This window comes from Pteronotus mesoamericanus, unplaced genomic scaffold (genome assembly GCF_021234165.1).
Source record: "Pteronotus mesoamericanus isolate MK-2021 breed Mesoamerican mustached bat unplaced genomic scaffold, CSHL_Meso_final scaffold_167, whole genome shotgun sequence".
In the NCBI taxonomy this organism is placed as follows: Eukaryota; Metazoa; Chordata; class Mammalia; order Chiroptera; family Mormoopidae; genus Pteronotus; species Pteronotus mesoamericanus.
Window position 1 is genome coordinate 897,653 of NW_026555308.1, and position 19,959 is coordinate 917,611.

The following is a 19,959-nucleotide window of genomic DNA, read 5'->3' on the forward strand; positions in this document are numbered from 1 at the left end:
CAAGCTGATCCTGCACACCTGTGCTTAGCAAGCTGACAGGAAGTTTTCCTGCAGGGTTGGGTTTCTTCCTGTTTGTAAGTTGGGTTTTCCTTTGTTTTGAAACCAAGAAATCCAGGGCTCCAGGGCAGAAATGGGGAATTCTGTGCCTTGGGTCAGAGCTGTGGAAGTTTCCCTAGAATGCCCAGGGGGGTGGGAGGCTACACTGTAGGTCCCTGTCAGCTGGCCCTTGGTGACAGGGACAGCAAAACGGGAACCTGGACGGTGTCAGGTGCTAGATATGATCTCCAAGTCCAGTGCTTGGAGACCCACCCTCCCATTCGATGGCAGCTCAACCAGGGCAGTAGGAGCCCTACCTCAGTGGCTGAGAAAAGGCAGGACAAGATCCGGAGGGAGAGCTCTGGGGGCATCTTGTGCTCCCGGTAGAGCAGGCCAGTGGGCCTGTGGGTCACTAAAGCCTGAGAAGTACCCCATCATTCCTCCCACCCAGTGACTGCACCTCCTCTGCCAGGCGGGAGCAGAAGCGTGAGCAGTACCGTCAGGTGCGCGAGCACGTGCGCAACGACGATGGGCGGCTGCAGGCCTGCGGTTGGAGCCTGCCGGCCAAGTACAAGCAGGTGCTGCGGGGCACAATACACATGTGCAGGGCGGGGTGGTGGCACAGGGCGGATCCTCAACCTCAGCCCCAGTTCTGGAGGGGTGGGTAGCCGGACCACTATCCGTGCACCTGAGCCACCCCTCAGGCCTCGTGCCCACGGTGCCTCTCTGCCTGTGGTTGCAGCTGAGTCCCAATGGGGGCCAGGAGGACACGCGGATGAAGAACGTGCCTGTCCCAGTGTACTGCCGCCCTCTGGTGGAGAAGGATCCCACCATGAAGGTGAGCCCTGGCCTGACGGGGAACTGGATGAGGCAGGGGACGTTCCCATCTAGAAGCTGAGTCTGGGCAGGTTTGGGAAGCTGGGGAAGGCTGTCACACGTTTGCAGCAGTCCTAATGTCCCTGTCCTCTCAGCTGTGGTGTGCTGCGGGTGTCAACTTGAGTGGGTGGAAACCCAGCGAGGACCACACTGGGAATGGAGTCAAGCTCGAGCCAGGCTCTGACCCTCTGACCTGCAACCAGGAAGTAGAAGGAGAGGCCAAAAGCAACCATACATCCCCCGAGAAGAAGGTCAGAATGGCAGGGGGACCAGGGCTGCCTCCACTTGTACTGTACAGCCTGTGTCTGCTCTTGTTTGGATGCTTAGCCTGTGCCCAGCACCAGAATCTGGGTGGCAGTGACAGAAACAGAGGAGAGTTAGGGACAGTGCTCAAGACTGGGCTCATCCGAAGTTCCCTTCCCCTTTCTAGGGCAGGCCTCTGGTTCTAGCCCAGCGCCCAGGAGCTATGAGCTGTGGTGGCAGGGGAAGATCAGAGGGGTCGAGCCTCGGCGGGCAGTAGGTCCAAAGGCGTCAGCTTCCCTCTCTTTGCAAGGAACAAATTTCACTGCCTGCAAAGGAGCAGTGGAAGGGGCTAAGCAAGGAGGGTGGCAGAAAATGCTTCACACTTGGAGCCCAAGCCTTTGTTTTATGCCCAGCTTGATATGGAAAGCCAGAGACTTAATGGCTTGGAGCTCATGGTCTTCTCCTGTGGAAGACAGACCACGTGTGCCAGCAATCTAGATACAAAATGCAGTTTGGAGTGCTCCCCATCCTGGTTATGAGACAGGACCACCATGCCCCCTAAGGCCATGGGCAAGGCTAGATCCTAAAGATTCCAGGAGGCTCCCAGGACCTCACGTGACTGCTGGAGTCGCCCACCTTTGGGCACCAGCCCAGTCTCTTGTGCTCTGACAGACAAAGGAGCTTCCTGAGACGGATGCCACCTCCAGCCGGGTATGGATCCTCACCAGCACCCTGACGACCAGCAAAGTGGTGATCATCGATGCCAACCAGCCAGGCACCGTCGTGGATCAGTTCACTGTCTGCAATGCCCATGTCCTATGCATCTCCAGCATCCCCGGTGAGTGCCGCCCCACACCGGAGCCAGTGCTCAAAGGGGCGGGGTTTGCGCTGCTCAGAGGACACCTTGGATGTTAAGGAGACTTGCAGAGCAGCACCTGCCTTCTGTGACATGCTTTGGACACAGAGGAGCTGGTGGGGGAGTGTCAAAGCAGGGCCTCATGGGTGGCCTTGTCCTGCTTAGTCTTAAGGATACAGGAGAAGATGCAGTGTGATGCTCACCTGATTAAAAGTAGATGGAATGGTCTCAGCAGGTGACCCCCATTTCCTCCCTTGCACCCCACTGGGACATGAGCTCTGGGTGTGGTCTTGCAGCGGCCAGCGACAGTGACTACCCTCCAGGGGAGATCTTCCTGGATACCGACGTGAATCCTGAAGACTCTGGTGCAGATGGTGTGCTGGCCGGCATCACTTTGGTGGGCTGTGCCACCCGCTGCAATGTGCCACGGAGCAACTGCTCCTCCAGAGGGGACACCCCAGTGCTGGACAAGGGCCAGGGTGAGTCCTGGGCCTGCGCCCTTCTCTCTGCTCCCTTGTTCCTCTGCTTGCCCAGCCAAGCTTCTCCCTCCCTTCCACAGGGGAGGTGGCTGCTGTCACCAATGGGAAGGTCAACCCATCTCAGTCCACGGAGGAGGCCACAGAGGCCACAGAGGTCCCTGATTCTGGGCCCAGTGAGGCAGAGGCAGCTGCAGTGCGGCCTGGGCCCCTCACAGAACATGTCTTCACAGACCCGGCCCCTGCCCCACCCTCCAGCGAGCAGCCTGGCAGGTGGGCGCTCTCAGATGGGCGGAGGCAGAGGGGAGGGAAGGCTGACGGAGGTGGGCAGGGATGGGCCTCCAAGGGCTTCCCTGGAGCCGTCATCCTTCCTGCAGTGAAAATGGGCCAGAGGCCAACTCGAGTGGTGCGCAGCAGCCCGAGCAGGAGCCCACTGGAGACCCCAAGGGGGCCAGCAGCAGTGCCTTGCCCACCATGTGGCTGGGAGCCCAGAATGGCTGGTAGGTAGGGTTCTGGGGGCAGGGGTTGTGGAGGGCCCCTTGGGCAAGCCCCTGCCTACCTCGGCCTCCTCCTACAGGTTGTATGTGCATTCAGCCGTGTCCAACTGGAAGAAGTGCCTGCACTCCATCAAGCTGAAGGACTCTGTGTTGAGCCTTGTGTACGTGATTCCGAGCCAAGGGCCAGGCATTGGGAGGGGCCCTTGGACGGCCCAGCCTGCGCCTGGCTCACCACCTTCCTCCTCCAGGCACGTGAAAGGACGAGTGCTGGTGGCTCTGGCAGATGGGACTCTAGCCATCTTCCACCGAGGTGAAGGTGAGGCCTGGCAGCAGTGGGCCGGTGGGCGACATCTGATGGGCCTGGCAGGGTATGAATCCACCCCCACTGTGAGCAGAGGTGGGAGCTGGCCAGGCCTGAACAGGTGTGGTGGGCTCTCTGCAGATGGCCAGTGGGACCTGAGCAACTATCACCTCATGGACCTGGGCCACCCACACCACTCCATCCGCTGCATGGCAGTCGTGTACGACCGCGTCTGGTGCGGCTACAAGAACAAGGTGCACGTCATCCAGCCTAAGACAATGCAGATAGAGGCAAGTGCTAGCGGCGGGGGCTTCAGGGATGGAAAGGGGCTCTTGGCTGCCAGCATTTCTGCCGACACATCCAATAGATGTTGGGGACAAAGGAACTGCACTTAGGGAGGTGAGTCATTTGTTCAAGGTCACAGGCAGGCAGAAGGCAGCTGGGCTGTGAATGCCAGACTCTCTGGAGCCCACCTGCTGCCTCACCTTGAAACAAGTCAGGCCGACACCTGCATGGGATCCACATGCCTACCCTCAGCCACCTGGGTGCAGGCTCATGGTGTGGAGTGGTTGGTTGGGGCCCTCCTAGGAGCCTAGACCCGTGGGAGCAAATCGGGCACTAGAGCAAATGTCACATGGAGCTGGATAGACGTCAGGGTGAAGTCTTGGCTGTGGCCGATTCAGCTCCCCATCCTCTGTCCCCCGTTGATGGGCTGCTGTGACCTTGCAGAAATCATTTGATGCCCACCCACGGCGGGAGAGCCAGGTGCGGCAGCTGGCATGGATCGGCGATGGGGTATGGGTGTCCATCCGCTTGGACTCGACGCTGCGGCTGTACCACGCCCACACCCACCAGCACCTGCAGGATGTGGATATTGAGCCCTATGTCAGCAAGATGCTGGGTAAGGTTGTATGGGGCTGGGCCTAGTGGGGCAGAGAGGAGGACCCAGGAGGCAGTGCTGACCCTGCCTACTCCTCCCCCAACCCCAGGCACAGGCAAGCTGGGCTTCTCTTTTGTGCGCATCACGGCCCTGCTTATTGCTGGAAACCGTCTCTGGGTGGGCACCGGCAACGGAGTTGTCATCTCTATCCCACTGACCGAGAGTGAGTGACCCCAGACATCTGCAGAGATGGTGATGGCAGCTGCTAATGGGCATGTGGCAGGGCCCTGGGGCGGGCATGCTCTGCCAGGCCACACACAGGAGGACACGGGCTGCGTTGGCCAGCCGTCCTCAGCCTGCCCCTCCTGTGACTGCTTCTTTCCTCTCCCTTCCATGCTCTGCCCCTCACCTCCCCCAGCTGTGGTCCTGCACCGAGGCCAACTCCTGGGCCTCCGAGGTAAGTCCAGAGGCCTGCCTCCTGCTCTCAGAAAGAAGCCCCCCAACCCGACTCCCTGGCAGCCCTGCTGTGCTCCTGCCCTCTGCCCTCGCCCGCCTGCTGGAAATCTCCACCAGGGACGCAGCCCCTCCCCAGGCACTCTTTCTATCTCCAGCCAATAAGACATCCCCCACGTCTGGGGAGGGGGCCCGCCCAGGAGGCGTCATCCACGTGTATGGCGACGACAGCACGGACAAATCGGCCAGCAGCTTCATCCCATACTGCTCCATGGCCCAGGCCCAGCTCTGTTTCCATGGGCATCGGGATGCCGTCAAGTTCTTTGTCTCCGTGCCAGGTGAGTGGCCCGGTCCCACTCCCTGCAGGCAGCCCCTATGGCCTCCCTTCAGGAGCCTTCATGGGTGCTCTGGCTGTCCTACTAAGGTCCCTGTACCCCATGACAGGGAATGTGTTGGCCACTCTTAACGGCAGCGTGCTCGATAGCCCATCCGAGAACCCTGGGCCTGCCGCCCCTGCCTCAGATGCCGAGGGCCAGAAGCTGAAGAATGTGCTGGTGCTGAGCGGTGGGGAGGGCTACATTGACTTCCGCATTGGTGAGTGGGTGCTGCCTTCAGGCCCCGGGGAGTCCCTGATAAGGACAGCCCCTCATAGCCATCTGCTCTCTCTCTAGGAGATGGAGAAGATGATGAGACGGAGGAGAATGCGGCAGATGTGAGCCAGGTGAAGCCCATGTTGTCCAAGGCTGAGCGCAGCCACATCATCGTGTGGCAGGTGTCCTACTCCCCTGAGTGAGGCATGGCCTACACTGCCCCCTGCCTGACATCATGTACATACGCTCCGCCCGGCTCACCTGCCATGACTGCCTCTTGGGGCAGCCCACCAGCCCCTCTAACCTCTCAACCTGCAGCTTTCACCTTAGGTCTGGCCTGGGAGCTGACAGGGGCAGCAAGCAGCAAAGCAGGTCTGGCTGGGAGGGAGGATGTGGGTGGGAGGGGCAGCCTCTGGGGATACCCTTTTCCCAGCAGTTCCTGGCCCAGAGTCCAGAATTCCAGAATAAGCAGCCCCCAGGTAGCTCTCAGCTGCACCCTGGGCTCCCCATTCTCATTACTCATTCCCAGGATGCCCAGGACAGGAAGCAGGGACTTCAGTCTGCCAAATATTTCCCCAGCCAGGGCCCACTTGCCTTTGCCTGCTGTCTATGAGAGTGGGGGCCCGAACCTATGGGAGCCAGCCCAGCCACTAGCCTGCCCCAGGTCCCCCCCTCCAGCCCTACGCCTGCCACCCCAGGAACTGGCACGAAAGCATGCATCCAGGCTCCCTGGGGCGGCTGTTTGAGAAGACAGATGCCCTCTTCCTGCTCAAGCCCCCTGATTGTCCTGTGTGGCAGGCTCTCAGGAGTCCTCATTGACCCATGTCTCCTCTCCCTGTCCTGGGCAAAAGACCACATTATAGAAGCAGTCCTGTAGTCCTGCCCCTCGCTGGAAGCTCTAGGGAATCCCTAGGATGGAATATCTCAGTCCACCAGGGCACACCCAGGCCTCAGCATAAAGGCGGGGGGGCCATTGGGATGCAGGCTCAGCCTCAGGGTGATGGGGGAAGGTGTGATCCAGAGCCTGCCTCCCAAGCAGTCTCCAAGGTGCCCAGCTCCCTAGACACACTAGTAAGTGCCTCGGGCTGGTGGTGTGGTCTTCTCCCTTGAGGGCAACTGACAGGTTGACAGCAGAGACCCTAAGGGCTAAGGACAGGGACCATCTCCCCAGCTCTAGGAGCATGCACTCACCTGCTTTGAAGGGCACTGCCCTGGACTGCCGCCTCCCCACCTGCCCAGGCCTTACTCCTGCTCCAGAAGGCACTGATCAGGCAGTCCCAGGCCCTGCTGCCCACCCACCTCCCACCAGAGAAGCACAGATCTTGGGCAGCCATCCCACAGCCCAGCCAGACACCACTGCAGTCACACGTAGCTGCAGGCTTCTCCCCACCGCCCTGCCACTGTCCACTGTGATGTCCGTCAGGTCCCTTGTCTGTTCCCACAGGGCCATGAATGACTGGGGTTTATCCGGGTGGGTGCAGCTGGGGAAGGGCTGGGTGACTATTCTCCTCAGGCTTTGGCCCTGCAAGCAAACCCATGTATCTGCTCTGTATGTAATAAATGTCTTATCATGGTACCTCTGTGTCCCTGAGTCCAAACCAAGATGAGCTCCAGGTTCTCTACAGTTTATTGTAAAAAACAAAAACAAACAAACCCCACAACACTGGACCAAGCTGGGTGCCAGGGACACCGCCCCGGTGCATTTCCAGGCATGCTGTAGACAGTGGCATGCCAGGGTTTAGGCAGACCCAACCTCCCCTGCTGGAGGTCCTAGAGGGGTACTGTGAACCCTGCCACAGAAGGGGTGTTCTGAGTACCACTTCCAGGGCTGCAGCCTATTGTAGCAAGTCTATCCCAAGAGGCCCTGGGGCCCTGGCGTCGGGTCCCCTGCCACTTAAAGAGGAACGGCCCGCTCCCCATTACTCATACAGCCAGTGTTCGGTGCTGTCCTCCCAGCAGAGGAGCTCCTTAGGATGGAACCAGAGTGCGATCTCACGGCGGGCGCTCTCCACCGAATCACTGCCATGAATCACGTTCCTGCGCGGGAAAGGCGCAAATAAGCGCCGGAAGGGCAACAAGGGCTCCCACGTTGCCCTTCCGTGGTCGGGACCGAGGATAAGAACGTCTCCAGGGGCCGGCCTTACTTGCCGACCTCGATACAGAAGTCCCCGCGGACGGTGCCGGGCAGGGCGTCCGCCGGATCCGTGGCCCCGATTAGCGCCCGCGAGGCACTCACGACGTCCAGCCCCTGCCACACCTACGGACGGGGTCAGTGGGGCGGGGTCCGTGGAGCCGGGTCCAGCGCGCCTCCCGCCCTCCGGCACTCACCATGGCCACTACCGGCCCCGAGCCCATGTACTTGACCAGGCGGTCGTAGAAGGGGCGCTCGCGCAGGTCGGCGTAGTGCTCTCGCAGCAGCTCCTCCGAGGCCTGGGGAGGGAGGGGGTCCGGCCGAGTGCTCCGAAGCACCGTCCCTTCCCGCGCCCACCTGTCCCGCCCTGCCCTCTCCTGCGAACTCCCGCTCCCGACTTCACCTGCACCAGCTTCAAAGCCACCAACTTGAAGCCCTTCCTCTCGAAGCGCCGCACGATCTCACCCACGAGCCGCCGCTGCACGCCGTCCGGCTTGACGGCCAGGAAGGTGCGTTCGTGCACGCCGCAGCAGGCTGCGGGACCGGTGAAGTGGCACGCGTCAGGCCTGGCTGCACGCCCCCCCACACACACACACACCCGGCGTAGCCCCTCGACACAACCGCGCCGCTTACCCGCTGGGAAGAGGTTAGCGAAGATGGTCAGCACCAAACAGATCATGATGGCGGCAGCGGCTGGGGCAGAGCGCAGACTGGGGAGGCGGGGGAGGGGTGGAGGCGGGGCCTGCGCTTAAAGGGACCGCCGTCCGACCCCGCCTCGTGCTGTCCTTCTGGACTGGCTACCTCTGTGGATGCGTCGAGGAGGGCGGGGGCTGGGAGAACGCGGGCGAAGCAGTGAACCCTGCCTGTCGTCCACGTCCATCCTGGGACCTCTCAGGCAGAGGGGCCGGAGATTTCCATGCGACGACCACATCTGTGCCACCCCCAATCCGCTCCCGTCTCAGTCCCTCCGGCCAGGTACACCACGGTGTGTCTTTCTCCCAACACTCCTGCAGCCCATCCACCACGGTGTCTCCCAACCCAAACTCGAAGAAACCACAACCCGGGGCTGCTTCATTTGCTTTTATTCGCGTTCAAGCTTTGTGCCTGGCTGAAGTAATGCACGGATAAGGAAGGCAACCCAACATGGAAGTGACAGGGGCCAGTGCTGGAGCTCTGCAACCGCTAGTCCAGCTTTCAGCTTTCTCCCAGCAGCTATCTCCTGTGTGGCCTTCTCGGTGAAATTTAGGTGTTGGGCAACAGGTAGAGAGGAAAGAAACAAGTGGGTCTGGCGCCAACCTTTGTTCAGTGCAGTCTCAGAACAAATCACGGAGGTCGGATAAGATAATCAGCACCCAGGAAACTGATTCAGGTGGAACCCAAAAACATTTTATCAAAATGGTGCTCACTGCCTTACACCCTTCAGGGCAGCCTGCCTCTTCTGGCATTTTAGACTGGAGTGCCCCTGGCCTTACTCTTTGCCTGCTGTTTCACAGGGTAGTCCCAGGGATCAATGCACGTTCTCCCCAGATTCAGCATGGGCTCCTCGGTGCTATTGTCCCCATTTTTCTGTCGCTCTGCTAGAATCATGGCCCGGAGCAGCGGAGGGTAGGGCACAGAGTGCTGAGTGTCCTCTGGCACCGGCGTGAAAGCGGTAAACGCTTCCTCCTCGTGCTTGGGCACCAGCCGCCAGTCGTGGTACATCACCTGTTCGATCTCCCGGGACTCGCCGTCCGTCTTTCCTGAGGAAAAAGGATGGAGTTTATTGCACAGACTCGCGAAACACTCTGTTAACCGCCACCCCACCTGTCTCCGACTCCTTACCTTTGAAGGTCAGGATGCCCCAGGCCTTCCCATGGTCCAGGTTCTGCAAAGCAAATAGGGAGGGGATCAGCACACAAAGCTTTCTTGCCCCCAGAGATCAGGATGCAGGAGACCCAGTCCCACAACGCCGCAGGCAGAAGGGGCAGTGCAGCTCTGCGTTGCTCGGGAGCCGGAAGCACGAACCTGCGCCGTGTAGTCCGGCCGGACACGCGTGAGGCGCCAGTAGCACGGCTCGTCGTGCTGCCACAGCCAGGACTTGCGCGTGACTAGACGGCCCAGGCCGAAGGACGGGAGGCGGCCAAGCAGCTGCAAGAGGCGGCTCTCGCGCTGCACGTCGGCCCAAGCTCGCACTGGCAGCCGGCGGCCAGAGTGCGGCCGCGTCAGCGTCTCGTAGTCTAGGGAATAACGCTGTGAATCGCGCGGTCGCTCCCGCAGCTCGCGCAGGGCCCGCACCCTGCGGGCCAGCTCGGCGATCAGCCGCGGCCGCACTCTCTTGCGAGCCATGGTCTGTCCGTAGCAACCTGGTCCAACTGGAAGCCGCCGCCGAATTTCGCTACGCCCGCCCCGCTGCCGGAAGTGGCTGGTGTCCTCCGCAAAGGTGTCCGGGCGCGGCCGGAAGCGGAGGAGAGACCGGGCTGACCATGGCGAAGGTTGGGCCCCAGAGGGCCGGGGGCTCGTGTCGGGCCCGGGGACAGCGGCGGCCTCCCACCTGGGAGATCTCGGACTCGGACACGGAGGCCGACGCAGACGCCGACTCGGAGGCCGTCAAGAGGAGCCGGGACCCGGCGGAGGAGCGCAGAGCGGCGGCCGAGGCGCTGCGGCAGCTGCGGCCCGAGCAGGCGCTGCGGCGCCTTACGGTGCTCGTGGACCCAGGTGCGCCCAAGGGTGAGGGCAGGGGTCCTGGGAGACGCTGCAGTTCTGCTGAACCTCGGGCGTTGGAATCTCTTGGGAGGTTGTCCCCAGCCCACTGTGGGGTGAGAGGAGCATCTGTCAAGGCCGCCTCTTGGTCAGGAACTAGCGCCCGCTTTCCAACTGGGGAGCCTTATGAAAAGACTCCGGGATCTGGACCCGATTGCACTCTTGGAGCTGGGGGAATCCGTGTTTGTAACACGCCGCCCAGGCTGTGGGTCCACTGTGAGTAGCATTCTCATGGAAAAAAAGGAGTAACAACTGTCTATTCTGCCTACCCCAGCTATTCTGGAAGATGCTGGTGCTGACATCCTAATGGAGGCCTTGGGCACTTTGGGCTGTGAGTACCGCATCGAGCCCCAGCACCTCTCCCGCAGCCTCAGGTGGAGCAGAGTGAAGCCAGAACCTTGCCCCAACAGTGTGAGTGTCTTAGCAGCCTCCTTTCCTGGGTTTACATAGTGTGGCCCTGGGTTGGATGTTTTACCTCCGTGATTTCATAGGAAGCAGCAGTTCTAATCATGCATATAAGCAAGAGTGGGGAATGCAGAGTGGGTGATGCCGAAACCACTCTGCTGGTCAGATGGAGGCCTGGGTCCGGGGTCTGAACTCAGCTCGTGCTGAGGGATGTTCCACCCCCATTGATGCTGTGGTCAGTGATCCTGCCAGCCCTATGGGCCAGCCCTGGTCTTGGCCTCGGCAGGAAACCACATTCTTTAGAGCAGTCCTTGTGGGCATGGGCTTGCCTGTGGCCATGAGCCTTACGGCTGCTGTGGTGCTCAGCCCGAGGCCCTGGGCACTTGAGGCTGAGGGTGGGCAGCAGTACCCCTGCATGTCTCTATAGGTGCCTGCTGAGGTGTTGGCTGCAGGTGAGCAGGAACTTCTGCTGCTGCTGGAGCCTGAGGAGTTTCTGCAGGGTGTCTTCCAGCTGACCCAGGTGCTTGGTAGGGGCTGGGTTCCCTGCTTGGATGTGATGTTCTGCCAGTCCTTATCAAGGGCAGAGGGGCTGGAGAGGGCATGCAGTGCACTAGGCCCCCTGTCTGTTCAACAGCCAAGATGTTGTGGCTGAGATGGGGGAAGCCAGCTGGGCTCTTGGCCTTGGGAGCAGACGGGAACTGTAGCTGTTTCTGGAGGGCAGAAGCAAGGATAAGGAGGGCCCTCTGAAGAGCTGAGTCAGAAGCCAGAGGTAGGAAACTGGTGGGAGGAAGCCTGGAGATTTGGGCTGTGGGTTGGTTGTGCAGTCCGGCAGTGCAAGCCAACAGCTCAGCCCCGACCCGGCTGAAGGAGAAATAAGGACTGCTCAGCTGGTATTTGCACCAGAGTGTCATTATGTTAGACCCTCTTTCGGGTCCCAGCATCTGAGGTTCAGCATTTATCAAGCACCTGCTGCCAGGCAAATGCCAAGCTGTGGTGCAGAGTGGACCAGGAATAGGAAGAGGGACGCAACCCAACTCTTCTAGGAGCCTGAGGCAGGCTCCCAGGCTTTCATAGGTTCCCTTGACTTCATGGGAGGCACACAGCTGGTTTTCTAAAGAGAATTGGCTGGGAAGAGAAAGCCTGCTCCAGTCTCCTCCCAGCAACAGTGGGCCTTTCTTGCTCCCCGTCTTCCTGCAAACTGGCAGTGGCCTGGTGGCCTGTGAGCCTGGCCTGCCGCAGCCCTAAAGAGTAGGTGTGATAAACCTTCTTCACTTGCAGATCCGTGGCCCAGTCTGCTCAGTGCCCTGGGTCTCTCCTGAGAGCCCCACCTGCCCCCACCTGGCTGTCATCGGACTGGATGCCTACCTGTGGTACTGGGCCACCCTCATACCCTTAGCAGGCCTGGCTGGGTTGGGGGAATTCAGGGAAAAGGTCAGGGTAGCTCTGCAGCTACTTTGACGTGGCTAAACCCCTCTTGTGGGCGGGCTCTTGGGGCAGCAGGAGAACTCAAGGAGGGTGGGACTGATGGAGTACGGGGAGCTGGAGGGATAGTCATCTCTACTCAGGTCTCGCGAGCCCAGTGCTCAGAAGATGCGGCAGCCAGAGAGTCCAGGGGTGGCCCATGCCGAGGTGGTGGTTGGCTGGCCTGAGGTGGAGGAGGTGAGAGCAGGTCAGGTTGGGTGAGGTGGTTGGACTTGGCCCTGGCACTCAGGCTTGTCTCTGAAGCCCAGCACCTGGGTTTGGTCACAGGGAGAAATGTGGGGTTGGTATCAGCCGGGTGTCCCCCAGGGGATCCCTCCTCTGACCCACCTCTGTGGGTTTATGTTTTCCTCAGGCCCTGGTGCTCCTGCAGCTCTGGGCGAACCAGGACGTGTTGCTGGTGGCCTCCTGGCAGGAGCTGAGTCAGCACGTGTGTGCCTTCACCAAGGCCCTAGCCCAGCGCCCCTTCAAGTGCGTGCCCTCTACCCCAGCTGGTGGCTGCTGCCAGGAGGGTGATAGGGACACCTGGAGGGGTGGCTGCTGGGGGGCTGGGTGGTCGGGAGAGATGAAGCCTCTAGAAACCTCCCTGTACCCTCCCCATCCTCAGGCAGTGCCAGGAGTCCACTGCCTTTTCCTTCTGCACAGCCAGGCGCTGGGTGGCAGGCGAGCGAGTGACAAGCGATGATACAGGGCTTCGGGGGGCCTGGTGGCGGCAGGTCAGGCAGTTCAACCGGGTCAGCCCAGCAGTGGCAGATGCTGTTGTCACTGCCTTCCCATCCCCCCGCCTTCTGCAGCAGGTGAGCCCTCTCCCATCCCCCTACCCTGGACTCCCAGAGATGGAGGCCTGGTCCCTGAGGCCTACCCTGCTCACCCGTGCCTAACCTAGGCGTACTTGGCCTGCGGCACCGAGCACGAGCGCCTGGCCCTCCTGGCTGACCTCCCTGTGAAGGTGGGTGAAGGTGCTCGGCCCCGAAAGGTGGGGCCTGACCTTTCTCGCCGAATCTGCCTCTTCCTGACCTCCACCAACCCTGACCTCCTGCTGGATCTGAGCTCCTGACTACGCCTGCCTGACCTACAGCCTTCTCGGCAATCAGCAAGACAGCAGGCAGCCCAGCCAGCAGGTGACCAGAAACCGCAAGAGGTGAAAGGGGGAAGGCGGTCACCTAGCACAACCTGTCCTTCAGCCTGGGGAGGGGCTCTCTGTCAGGTCTGAACCCAAGAGGAGGGCACAGGTAGCAGGAAAGGTCCTTGAATAACTGGGATGACCCTCCAGGTGGTAGGCTGGCTCAAGGGGGCTGGAGGAGATGGGGGCAGGGCCCCACACATGCTGGCTGCAGGCCTGGCAGCCAACTGGGACAGTCAGAAGGGCTGGGGAGCACCCAAATCCCTGCTGGGGGACAAGCACCGGTCACTTGGAGGCTTGGGGGTGGCACCTTCAGAGAGTAGTGGTGAGACAAAGTTTTGGAGAAAAGAGAACCAGGCTGCCTCTTTCCAAGGCAGAACCAGACAGCACTACCAGAACCATAGGGGAAAAGCTAGGAACACCCGTGAGTCCCAGGTCCCAGTATGGATTCCTCTTCATTCTACCACTATGGAGGTGTCAGGCATAAACTCTTAAGTTTATTACGGCTGTTTCGGTCTTGGACAGGAACAACTGACAACATGCAAAGCAAATAAGGACAAACCCAAGGTTCCCCAAGGCTGGTGGCTACAGGAAAGCTGACCTCTGATGAGGGTGCAGACCACAGCCTCCCAGTCCTGCAGTCTCAGTCCAGAAGTGCTGGGGTGGCCACTCCCAAGGGACTCTAAGGAGGGAAGCAGCTGCTTCCATACCTGCCACACGAAGCAGATGGACTCAAGACAGTCCTGGTATCAGGATCCCAGGGCCTATGGCCCCTGGACTCCTGTGGCAAGGCCCGTCCCAGCCTCTGATGGTGGAGGGACAGTCCAGACAGACCCTGGGCTCAACTCCTCCCTCTCCTGTTACCCTGGAGCATGGCCTGAGGGAAAGGATGGAGAAAATGCTGTCTCAGCCTCAGAAGGCAGTTTTCACTGGAAAATAAGTTAGGTCCTTCGGCAGCGCTTCCTCTGGTAGCGCCGGGTCTCTGGGCTGTTGGGACTGGCCGTGGCCTTGGGTGAGGGCGCAGGGGACTTGTGGTGGCCACAGCTCATGCTCAGGACCCAGCCCAGCTTGTGGTGTAGCACCTGCTTGAGGCCAGGTGGCAGGGGCAGGCCTTCAAGTGTGTCCCCAGAGTTGGGCCGCAGCTGGCGCAGGCGGTGGCAGCACAGGTACTGCAGGGAGGTGGCGCTGGCACAGGAGCGGATGACCTTCATGCTGCTCTTCGCCGCCGTGGAGCACACCATCGGATAGAACTTTCTGTTCTGCAGCTTGGTGGCTGCCACTCCTAAAGGAGGGGGCACAGCCTGAACACTGGGCCAGGAGGAGGCTTAGCTACTCCTTGGACATCCTCCTGGGGTAACAGGTGGCACTTGTGCTGGCCCACCTTCTGGAGACCTTTGGACCTTAGACTTCTTTCTTCAAGGACACCTTTTCAGGGAGCCTCAAGACCGCTCAGCCTGGGCCCCAATCTCTGCCCCTGCAGTACCTCAGTAAGAGCAGCACCCCACAGGCATAGTGTCTCCCCTGGGATCCTGACCACCCTTACCTATGCACTTCCTATTCTTGAAGAAGGTCAGTGTTCCATGCCAGGTGTCCAGGTGCACGCCAATAATGGAGCCCTGGCCGAACCGTGAGGAGAAGCTCGTCTTATCACCCTTGTGGTGGAGGAGCCCTGGGAGATAGCAGTGTGGGGATTAGCTCTGATGCACGGGGGCTCCTCCCAGCCAGCCTGCCCTTAGGGACCCCATGTACCTGTGTAGGAGAGGCCCCAGCTCTCCTCATCCCTGCCAAGCAGGCTGCAGAACGTGTGGTGGTACTTGTCTAGGTCCACGTCTGATGTCCCGATGCCCACCATCTGGAGATAACAGGCCAGGCAGAGAGGACCCAGGGCCAGGACACCCGGCAGTACAACCCCCCACCACCCCCGCCCTGCCAGCCACTTACCATATCAGTGCCATAGACAGGTGAAGTCATCTTGATCTCCCAGAAGTGCTGCCCTTCCCCCAGCTCCTTGGTGCCTCGAATGGCCGCTGTGCCACAGCTATACTCCACATGGAAGTTGACCTTCCGGTTGTCACAGCTCAGCAGGGTGGCCGAGGACTTATTCAGGTCGTCCCAGACCCAGTCAAAATCTGGGAAAGGCCAGATCGGGGTAGTCTGAGCCCCTGCTGCGTCCTCCTTACCTGGTCCAGGAGATCTGCCCCAGCTGCCCCAGGTGACCCCACACCGGCGCTTACACTCATCTTCTTCCCCACAGCGGCAGTCCTTGCCCCGGTGGGCCGCCGTGTACAGGCTGCTGCAGAAGGAGGCCTCGCTCTGATTATCACAGTTGCAGAAGGACTCTCCTGTCACAGGCACAGCGCTGGGGATGGACGGCGGCAGGGACAAGTACTCAGGGTCAGAGTCAGAGTCACTGTGCTGAGGAAAAAAAGGCAGGCTGTTCCCCCCTGCTGTGCCTTCTGCTCTCCGCCTGCCAGCAACACGCACCACAGGCCAATGGATGAACTGCTCCAATGCCCCCAGGAAAGGATCTGGGAGTTTGGCCCTGGGTCCCAAGGGCACAGCTGGTCCACACTCCTAGAGTGACCCTGGACACCTCCTGGCTCAGGAACTGGGAGGGCCTCCTTCCAAAGGCCTGCCAAGCTACTAGTTTCCTGAGAGTAGGCTTAAGGGTTCAACCCCATGTTTGCACATCCAAAGGGGCCTGGCGGCCCAGGCACTGATGAGCCCACAGCAGTACTTCCTGCTTGGCCATTGTTCTCCAGGCAGCTTCTACATCATGGAATAGCTATGGACCCACCAAGGATGGCCTGAAGCAGGGAGCCTCTTGGCAATGTCCACTGGCAACCTACTGAAGGCAGCCCAGGTCTCCCCACAGGCAGAAGCGGGGTTCCAGTGGGGGCTCTTAACTGTGGCTCTTTTGTCATCCTTGCAAGGGGTGGCTCTTAACCCCTATCCAAGGGCCCTAATGAGCCCAAGGGTTTCATGCTGTTTCTTTTAAGCTTGTCATAGAAAAACATTCAGTGGGTACCTGGCCCTCACCATGCGGGGGGTTGATTCTGGGCCTGACCCCAAGCTGAGCTCATCAGGTTATGGCAAATGCTGCCCCACCCTCTCCTGGAGGCTGGTGAGAGATGCTCTGTGCAACTAGTCATTCCTGCTCTGAAGCCACACAGGCCCCTCTGGATACCTGCCTTGGCTCGGGCCCCCCAGGCGAACCCTGGTCTCACTGCCCAGGGCCCAGAGGGTACAGACAATTTCTGCTTGCCTGCTCTGCCAGCCCTCTTGGGTGGGCCCAGGGGTGGAGTGGGGGTTGGTCCTGGTCAGGATTCAGCCTCCACACTAGTCTCTGGGTGTTCCTCTTGCCTTCTTGAAATACCCTCTATGTATTGGCCCAGGTGACCTTGCTCAGACCTGGGGCAGATCATGCCACCCTAGAATAAAGCCCACACTCTCTATCAAAGCTTACTAAGCCCATTCCCTTGCCCTGAACCCTCCCCCATTTCCCCCACCTGTCATAGGGAAGGTCTCTTTGCCCCTGGATGGCAGCTTTCAGATATCACTTCAAAGATGCTCTTCTAGCCCTCCCTCCAGGGTCCTCTTCTCATCTCTCCTCCGACAGTCTCCTTTGTCCTGTTGGTCTGTCTCCTCCCACCAAAACTGAAGCTCTGCAGGGGAAGAGCCTTGTCCTTGTTACTTTCCTATTATACCCAGGGCCCACACAGAAGCCTGTGAATCAACCAGAGAGACTGAGCTAAGGGGGTTGAACCCAAGTCAGAGAGAGATCCCAGAAAGGAGACGGGAGCAAGCCCAAATCGCCCCACTAGCATGGGCTGGTGATTCCCCCAGGAGCCAAGGCAGGCACACTGTCAGCCAGACGCAATCCCCTTCCCAGAGTCAGGAGCCAGGGGTGCAGACCTGCGTACTGCAGGCCTGGCGGCCAGCCTGGGCAAAGGACAGACCCAGCCCCAGGGCAAGCCGTAAGGGCAGAAGGGAAGGAAGGTATGTGTTCAGCCTTCAAAGATGCCAAGGTGACACACCCACCTGTCAGCCTACACACTCAAGTACTCCAGACCAATTAGGTGATGGGGCAGGCTGCACGCAGGCATGTGTCAAACACAGTACCCCAGCCCCACAACACTGCCTGCATCCCAGAGTGATGAGCCAGCGAGGCAGGGACAGACACAGGAACACAGACTGCTTCAGGCCACATGGTCAGGACAGGAGCTGGAGGCGGGACAGGAATGCAGGCCAGGGTCTCTAGCTGGCCTGGGCAGGGATTTTGGGGAGGCCCCAGAACGCTATCAACCCAGAATAGTTGCCTCCAATTCTCCTTCAAGGCCTAGCAGTTCCACGGGGCTCAGCCCTCACTCTAGGGAGGAGAGGTGCCCACAACCCCACCCCCAGAATGCCTGGCTGAGCCAGGGCAACATGCGGAGTGTGTGTGACAAAGCACAGACAAGTCACCCAAAGATCAGCCTTGTAGGAAACAGCGGAGGTGACTCAAGGCAGAGCCAACCCCCTGCTCTTATTCAACAGATTCTGGAAGATGACTGAGAATCCACCTCCCAATCACCCGGCAATAGGCAAAAAAGCCACACAGCCTAGGCATTCCCAGGGAAGAAACAGCCAGTCTCTGGCTGCAGAGCCCTCAGGTACATCAGGCAGTCTGCATTGAGACAACAGCTGACCTGTGGTTCCAACCTCAACTTGGCAGCCACTGCGTGGGGGAAGGCATAGGAACTGTGGTTTTCAAGACTGAATGTCTTTTTTTGCATACATACACACAAATACAGATCACACATTTGTACAGAGGAACTGTCCAGGAGGCTAACATGGAGTTAACAGCTACTGAGAAATGGAATGGAGATGTTCTGTTGAATGAACTGACCAAAAAACCAACTACCACCCTCCTCAGTGGAAAGAGTATAAAGAGGAATTTGGTATCTGTCCTGAGGTCCTGTCACCTTAGGGTGATGTGGGTCCTTCACCAGGGCAAACCCAGGGTGAGCACCAGGATCCTATTGCCCCAGGGAAAGGCCTGCCTCGGGGGTCTCCTCACTTTATTCCAGTAGTACCCACTTACCTGCCCATCAGAGTCATAGCTCCAGTTAGTGGTCCCTGCCAGAGCCATGGCCCGGGCATCTGCATCTCGGTGGGCTGCACTAAGGACAAAATGCCATGCTCTGCTGCTCCGGGGGCGCCTGGCCATGGTGGACAGGATCTGGGGGGAGGGAAAGGGGGGCAGGAAAACAGGTTTTGAGCAAAGAAAATACCCAGCACATTGGAAGGTCTGCAAAAAAACCCCTGCATTTGGCCCTTGGCCAGCCATGCCAGACCACCCTACCCCCTCCATAAAAGGTGGAGGATCTCTTGAGCCATGTGGGTGCTAAGGTGGGGCTCCAGAACTCTCCTCACCAGGTCCTACCTCACTCCAGTGTCCAAGCACCTTGATAAGACATAGGTACAGAGTGTGAAAAGCCATCCAGACGCCCATGACTCTCAAATGCTTCTCAGCCCTGCTCTGAGCACAGCCTAGGGAACCCAGATGGGCAGCCTATATGTCCCTCCAGCATCTCAAATCTCACCTGGCTCCTCCTCCGTTGTCCAGTTTGACAAATGGCATCTCCAACTTCCAAGTTCCTCATGCCAGACTCATAGCTGTCACCCCCACCTACCGGCCTTCTTCCTTCCTCTCATTTCCTGAGGGCCCCCACACACCCCACGTCACCTCCACAGGGCCAGTTCCACCCCGCCCACTTCACTCCCTGAGTCAGGCTGTTTTTGAAACAAATCTTGAACAGTTAAACAAATCTTAAAACTTCTCGGGGCTTACCACTGTTCTTAGAATAAAAGGCAAAAATCCCACAAAACCTATCATGTTCTCCTGCGCTTCTCCAATCTGCAGTGGCCTTGTCCCAGTTGCTATCTCTTCGTTGCCCTTTGCCGGGAATGCCTTCCCCTGCCTTGTTTGGCTCTCAGCTTCCGTATCCGACTTACAGCAACACCTCGATTTCTGTGATTATCTACTGCCTCGCTCTCCCTTGGACTGAAGTCCCCAGGAGGGCAGGCGCTGTCCCGCAGTGAGGACCCCGCCAGGCACAGGCCAGCACTGTTGGTGAATGAGCGTAGGCCCTGCTTTCCAGGATCGGGAGCGCCGTCTGCAGAACCAGATTCCCTCCCTCCAGCAACGCCGCCGCACAGCTTCTTCACCTGCGGGTCGGAGCCACCCCATCGGCCGGCTCCAGTGGGCCAGCCTAGTCAACATCCGCTGTGTCTGCAGCGCCCAGTAGGCGACACGCGATACACGCGGAGTGGCCGGCGTACGAGATTGTCTCCAGCCTGGAAGCAGGAGGACTCTTACTAATTCCAGTTTCGGGCGGCGTTGCGGCTCCTCCCCGCGCTGCGCGTCGGGCCTACCGAGTGGGTCAGACCGCCCCGCCCGCCCCGCCCCAGCTCCGGCCGCAAGAACAAATGCGCGGCTGGGCCCCGCCGCCGGGGTCCCGCAGGGCCCCGATCCCCGCGGCGGGCGGTCGGGGAGGCGCAGACGCGACCCGCTCTCACCTGCACTGCTCCGCTGTCGCCGCCGGCCGTGACCCACTTTCCGCTCCCAAGCGAGACGTAAACAATCCCCGCCCCTGGCATCGCATTGGCCGAAGAGCCACAGGCGGGGGCTCCCGGCCCGGGGCTTTGGTGGACCTCGCGGCCCGCGCCGCTTGCCAGGAGGCTGCTGAACCTGTCAATCTTGACTCGGTATCCTTATTGGTTACATCTCAAGCTGTCGGGGACAACGCCCGCCCAACCCGTGGGACGACGGGCGAGGTGGGGAAGCTGCCCCACCCTCGGGCGTTGACAAGGCAGTGGGTTCATCTCCGGT

General features: G+C 59.9%; 5 protein-coding genes across 10 annotated transcripts in view; 2 read left to right on the plus strand and 3 right to left on the minus strand.

The window, feature by feature from the left end:
• Positions 1–6,108, plus strand: part of MAPK8IP3 (mitogen-activated protein kinase 8 interacting protein 3) — a 51,456-nt gene extending 45,348 nt beyond the window's left edge. For both annotated transcript variants that reach the window (XM_054589393.1, XM_054589394.1), the window contains exons 17-32: positions 488–614; positions 779–874; positions 1,008–1,163; positions 1,828–1,993; positions 2,308–2,490; positions 2,571–2,760; positions 2,865–2,987; positions 3,065–3,145; positions 3,233–3,300; positions 3,427–3,575; positions 4,015–4,186; positions 4,275–4,388; positions 4,584–4,622; positions 4,777–4,956; positions 5,063–5,212; positions 5,290–6,108. In XM_054589393.1, coding sequence (XP_054445368.1) covers positions 488–614; positions 779–874; positions 1,008–1,163; positions 1,828–1,993; positions 2,308–2,490; positions 2,571–2,760; positions 2,865–2,987; positions 3,065–3,145; positions 3,233–3,300; positions 3,427–3,575; positions 4,015–4,186; positions 4,275–4,388; positions 4,584–4,622; positions 4,777–4,956; positions 5,063–5,212; positions 5,290–5,411 — 2,116 coding nt within the window. In that variant the 3' untranslated portion in view covers positions 5,412–6,108. The remainder of the gene's footprint in view (positions 1–487; positions 615–778; positions 875–1,007; positions 1,164–1,827; positions 1,994–2,307; positions 2,491–2,570; positions 2,761–2,864; positions 2,988–3,064; positions 3,146–3,232; positions 3,301–3,426; positions 3,576–4,014; positions 4,187–4,274; positions 4,389–4,583; positions 4,623–4,776; positions 4,957–5,062; positions 5,213–5,289) is intronic.
• A 726-nt stretch (positions 6,109–6,834) lies between these two features.
• On the minus strand, positions 6,835–8,049 carry NME3 (NME/NM23 nucleoside diphosphate kinase 3). The gene is made up of 5 exons (XM_054589389.1): positions 7,973–8,049; positions 7,743–7,873; positions 7,537–7,638; positions 7,353–7,465; positions 6,835–7,245 (listed from the first exon to the last, which is right to left on the minus strand). Exons 1-5 carry the CDS (start codon positions 8,016–8,018, stop codon positions 7,128–7,130), a joined length of 510 nt encoding a protein of 169 aa, XP_054445364.1. The 5' UTR covers positions 8,019–8,049; the 3' UTR covers positions 6,835–7,127.
• A 298-nt stretch (positions 8,050–8,347) lies between these two features.
• Positions 8,348–9,722, minus strand: MRPS34 (mitochondrial ribosomal protein S34). Its single transcript, XM_054589392.1, has 3 exons — positions 9,344–9,722; positions 9,161–9,203; positions 8,348–9,078 (listed from the first exon to the last, which is right to left on the minus strand). The coding sequence occupies exons 1-3, from the start codon at positions 9,662–9,664 to the stop codon at positions 8,786–8,788; spliced, it is 657 nt and encodes a 218-aa protein (XP_054445367.1). The 5' UTR covers positions 9,665–9,722; the 3' UTR covers positions 8,348–8,785.
• A 2-nt stretch (positions 9,723–9,724) lies between these two features.
• Positions 9,725–16,545, plus strand: EME2 (essential meiotic structure-specific endonuclease subunit 2). The gene is made up of 9 exons (XM_054589380.1): positions 9,725–10,033; positions 10,353–10,489; positions 10,911–11,003; positions 11,762–11,853; positions 12,049–12,142; positions 12,318–12,433; positions 12,570–12,759; positions 12,849–13,103; positions 15,340–16,545. Exons 1-8 carry the CDS (start codon positions 9,802–9,804, stop codon positions 13,017–13,019), a joined length of 1,125 nt encoding a protein of 374 aa, XP_054445355.1. The 5' UTR covers positions 9,725–9,801; the 3' UTR covers positions 13,020–13,103; positions 15,340–16,545.
• Positions 13,553–19,727, minus strand: SPSB3 (splA/ryanodine receptor domain and SOCS box containing 3). Of its 5 annotated transcripts, XM_054589378.1 has the most exons (8): positions 19,647–19,694; positions 19,296–19,424; positions 18,169–18,306; positions 15,320–15,500; positions 15,027–15,214; positions 14,835–14,937; positions 14,629–14,754; positions 13,553–14,367 (listed from the first exon to the last, which is right to left on the minus strand). In XM_054589378.1, exons 3-8 carry the CDS (start codon positions 18,292–18,294, stop codon positions 14,027–14,029), a joined length of 1,065 nt encoding a protein of 354 aa, XP_054445353.1. In that variant the 5' UTR covers positions 18,295–18,306; positions 19,296–19,424; positions 19,647–19,694; the 3' UTR covers positions 13,553–14,026. The 5 variants fall into 5 exon arrangements, with proteins under 5 accessions (XP_054445353.1, XP_054445348.1, XP_054445352.1 ...); XM_054589373.1 differs by lacking the exon at positions 19,296–19,424 and having other exon boundaries at positions 19,647–19,727; XM_054589377.1 differs by lacking the exon at positions 19,647–19,694 and having other exon boundaries at positions 19,296–19,475.
• Between the last annotated feature and the right edge of the window lie 232 nt (positions 19,728–19,959).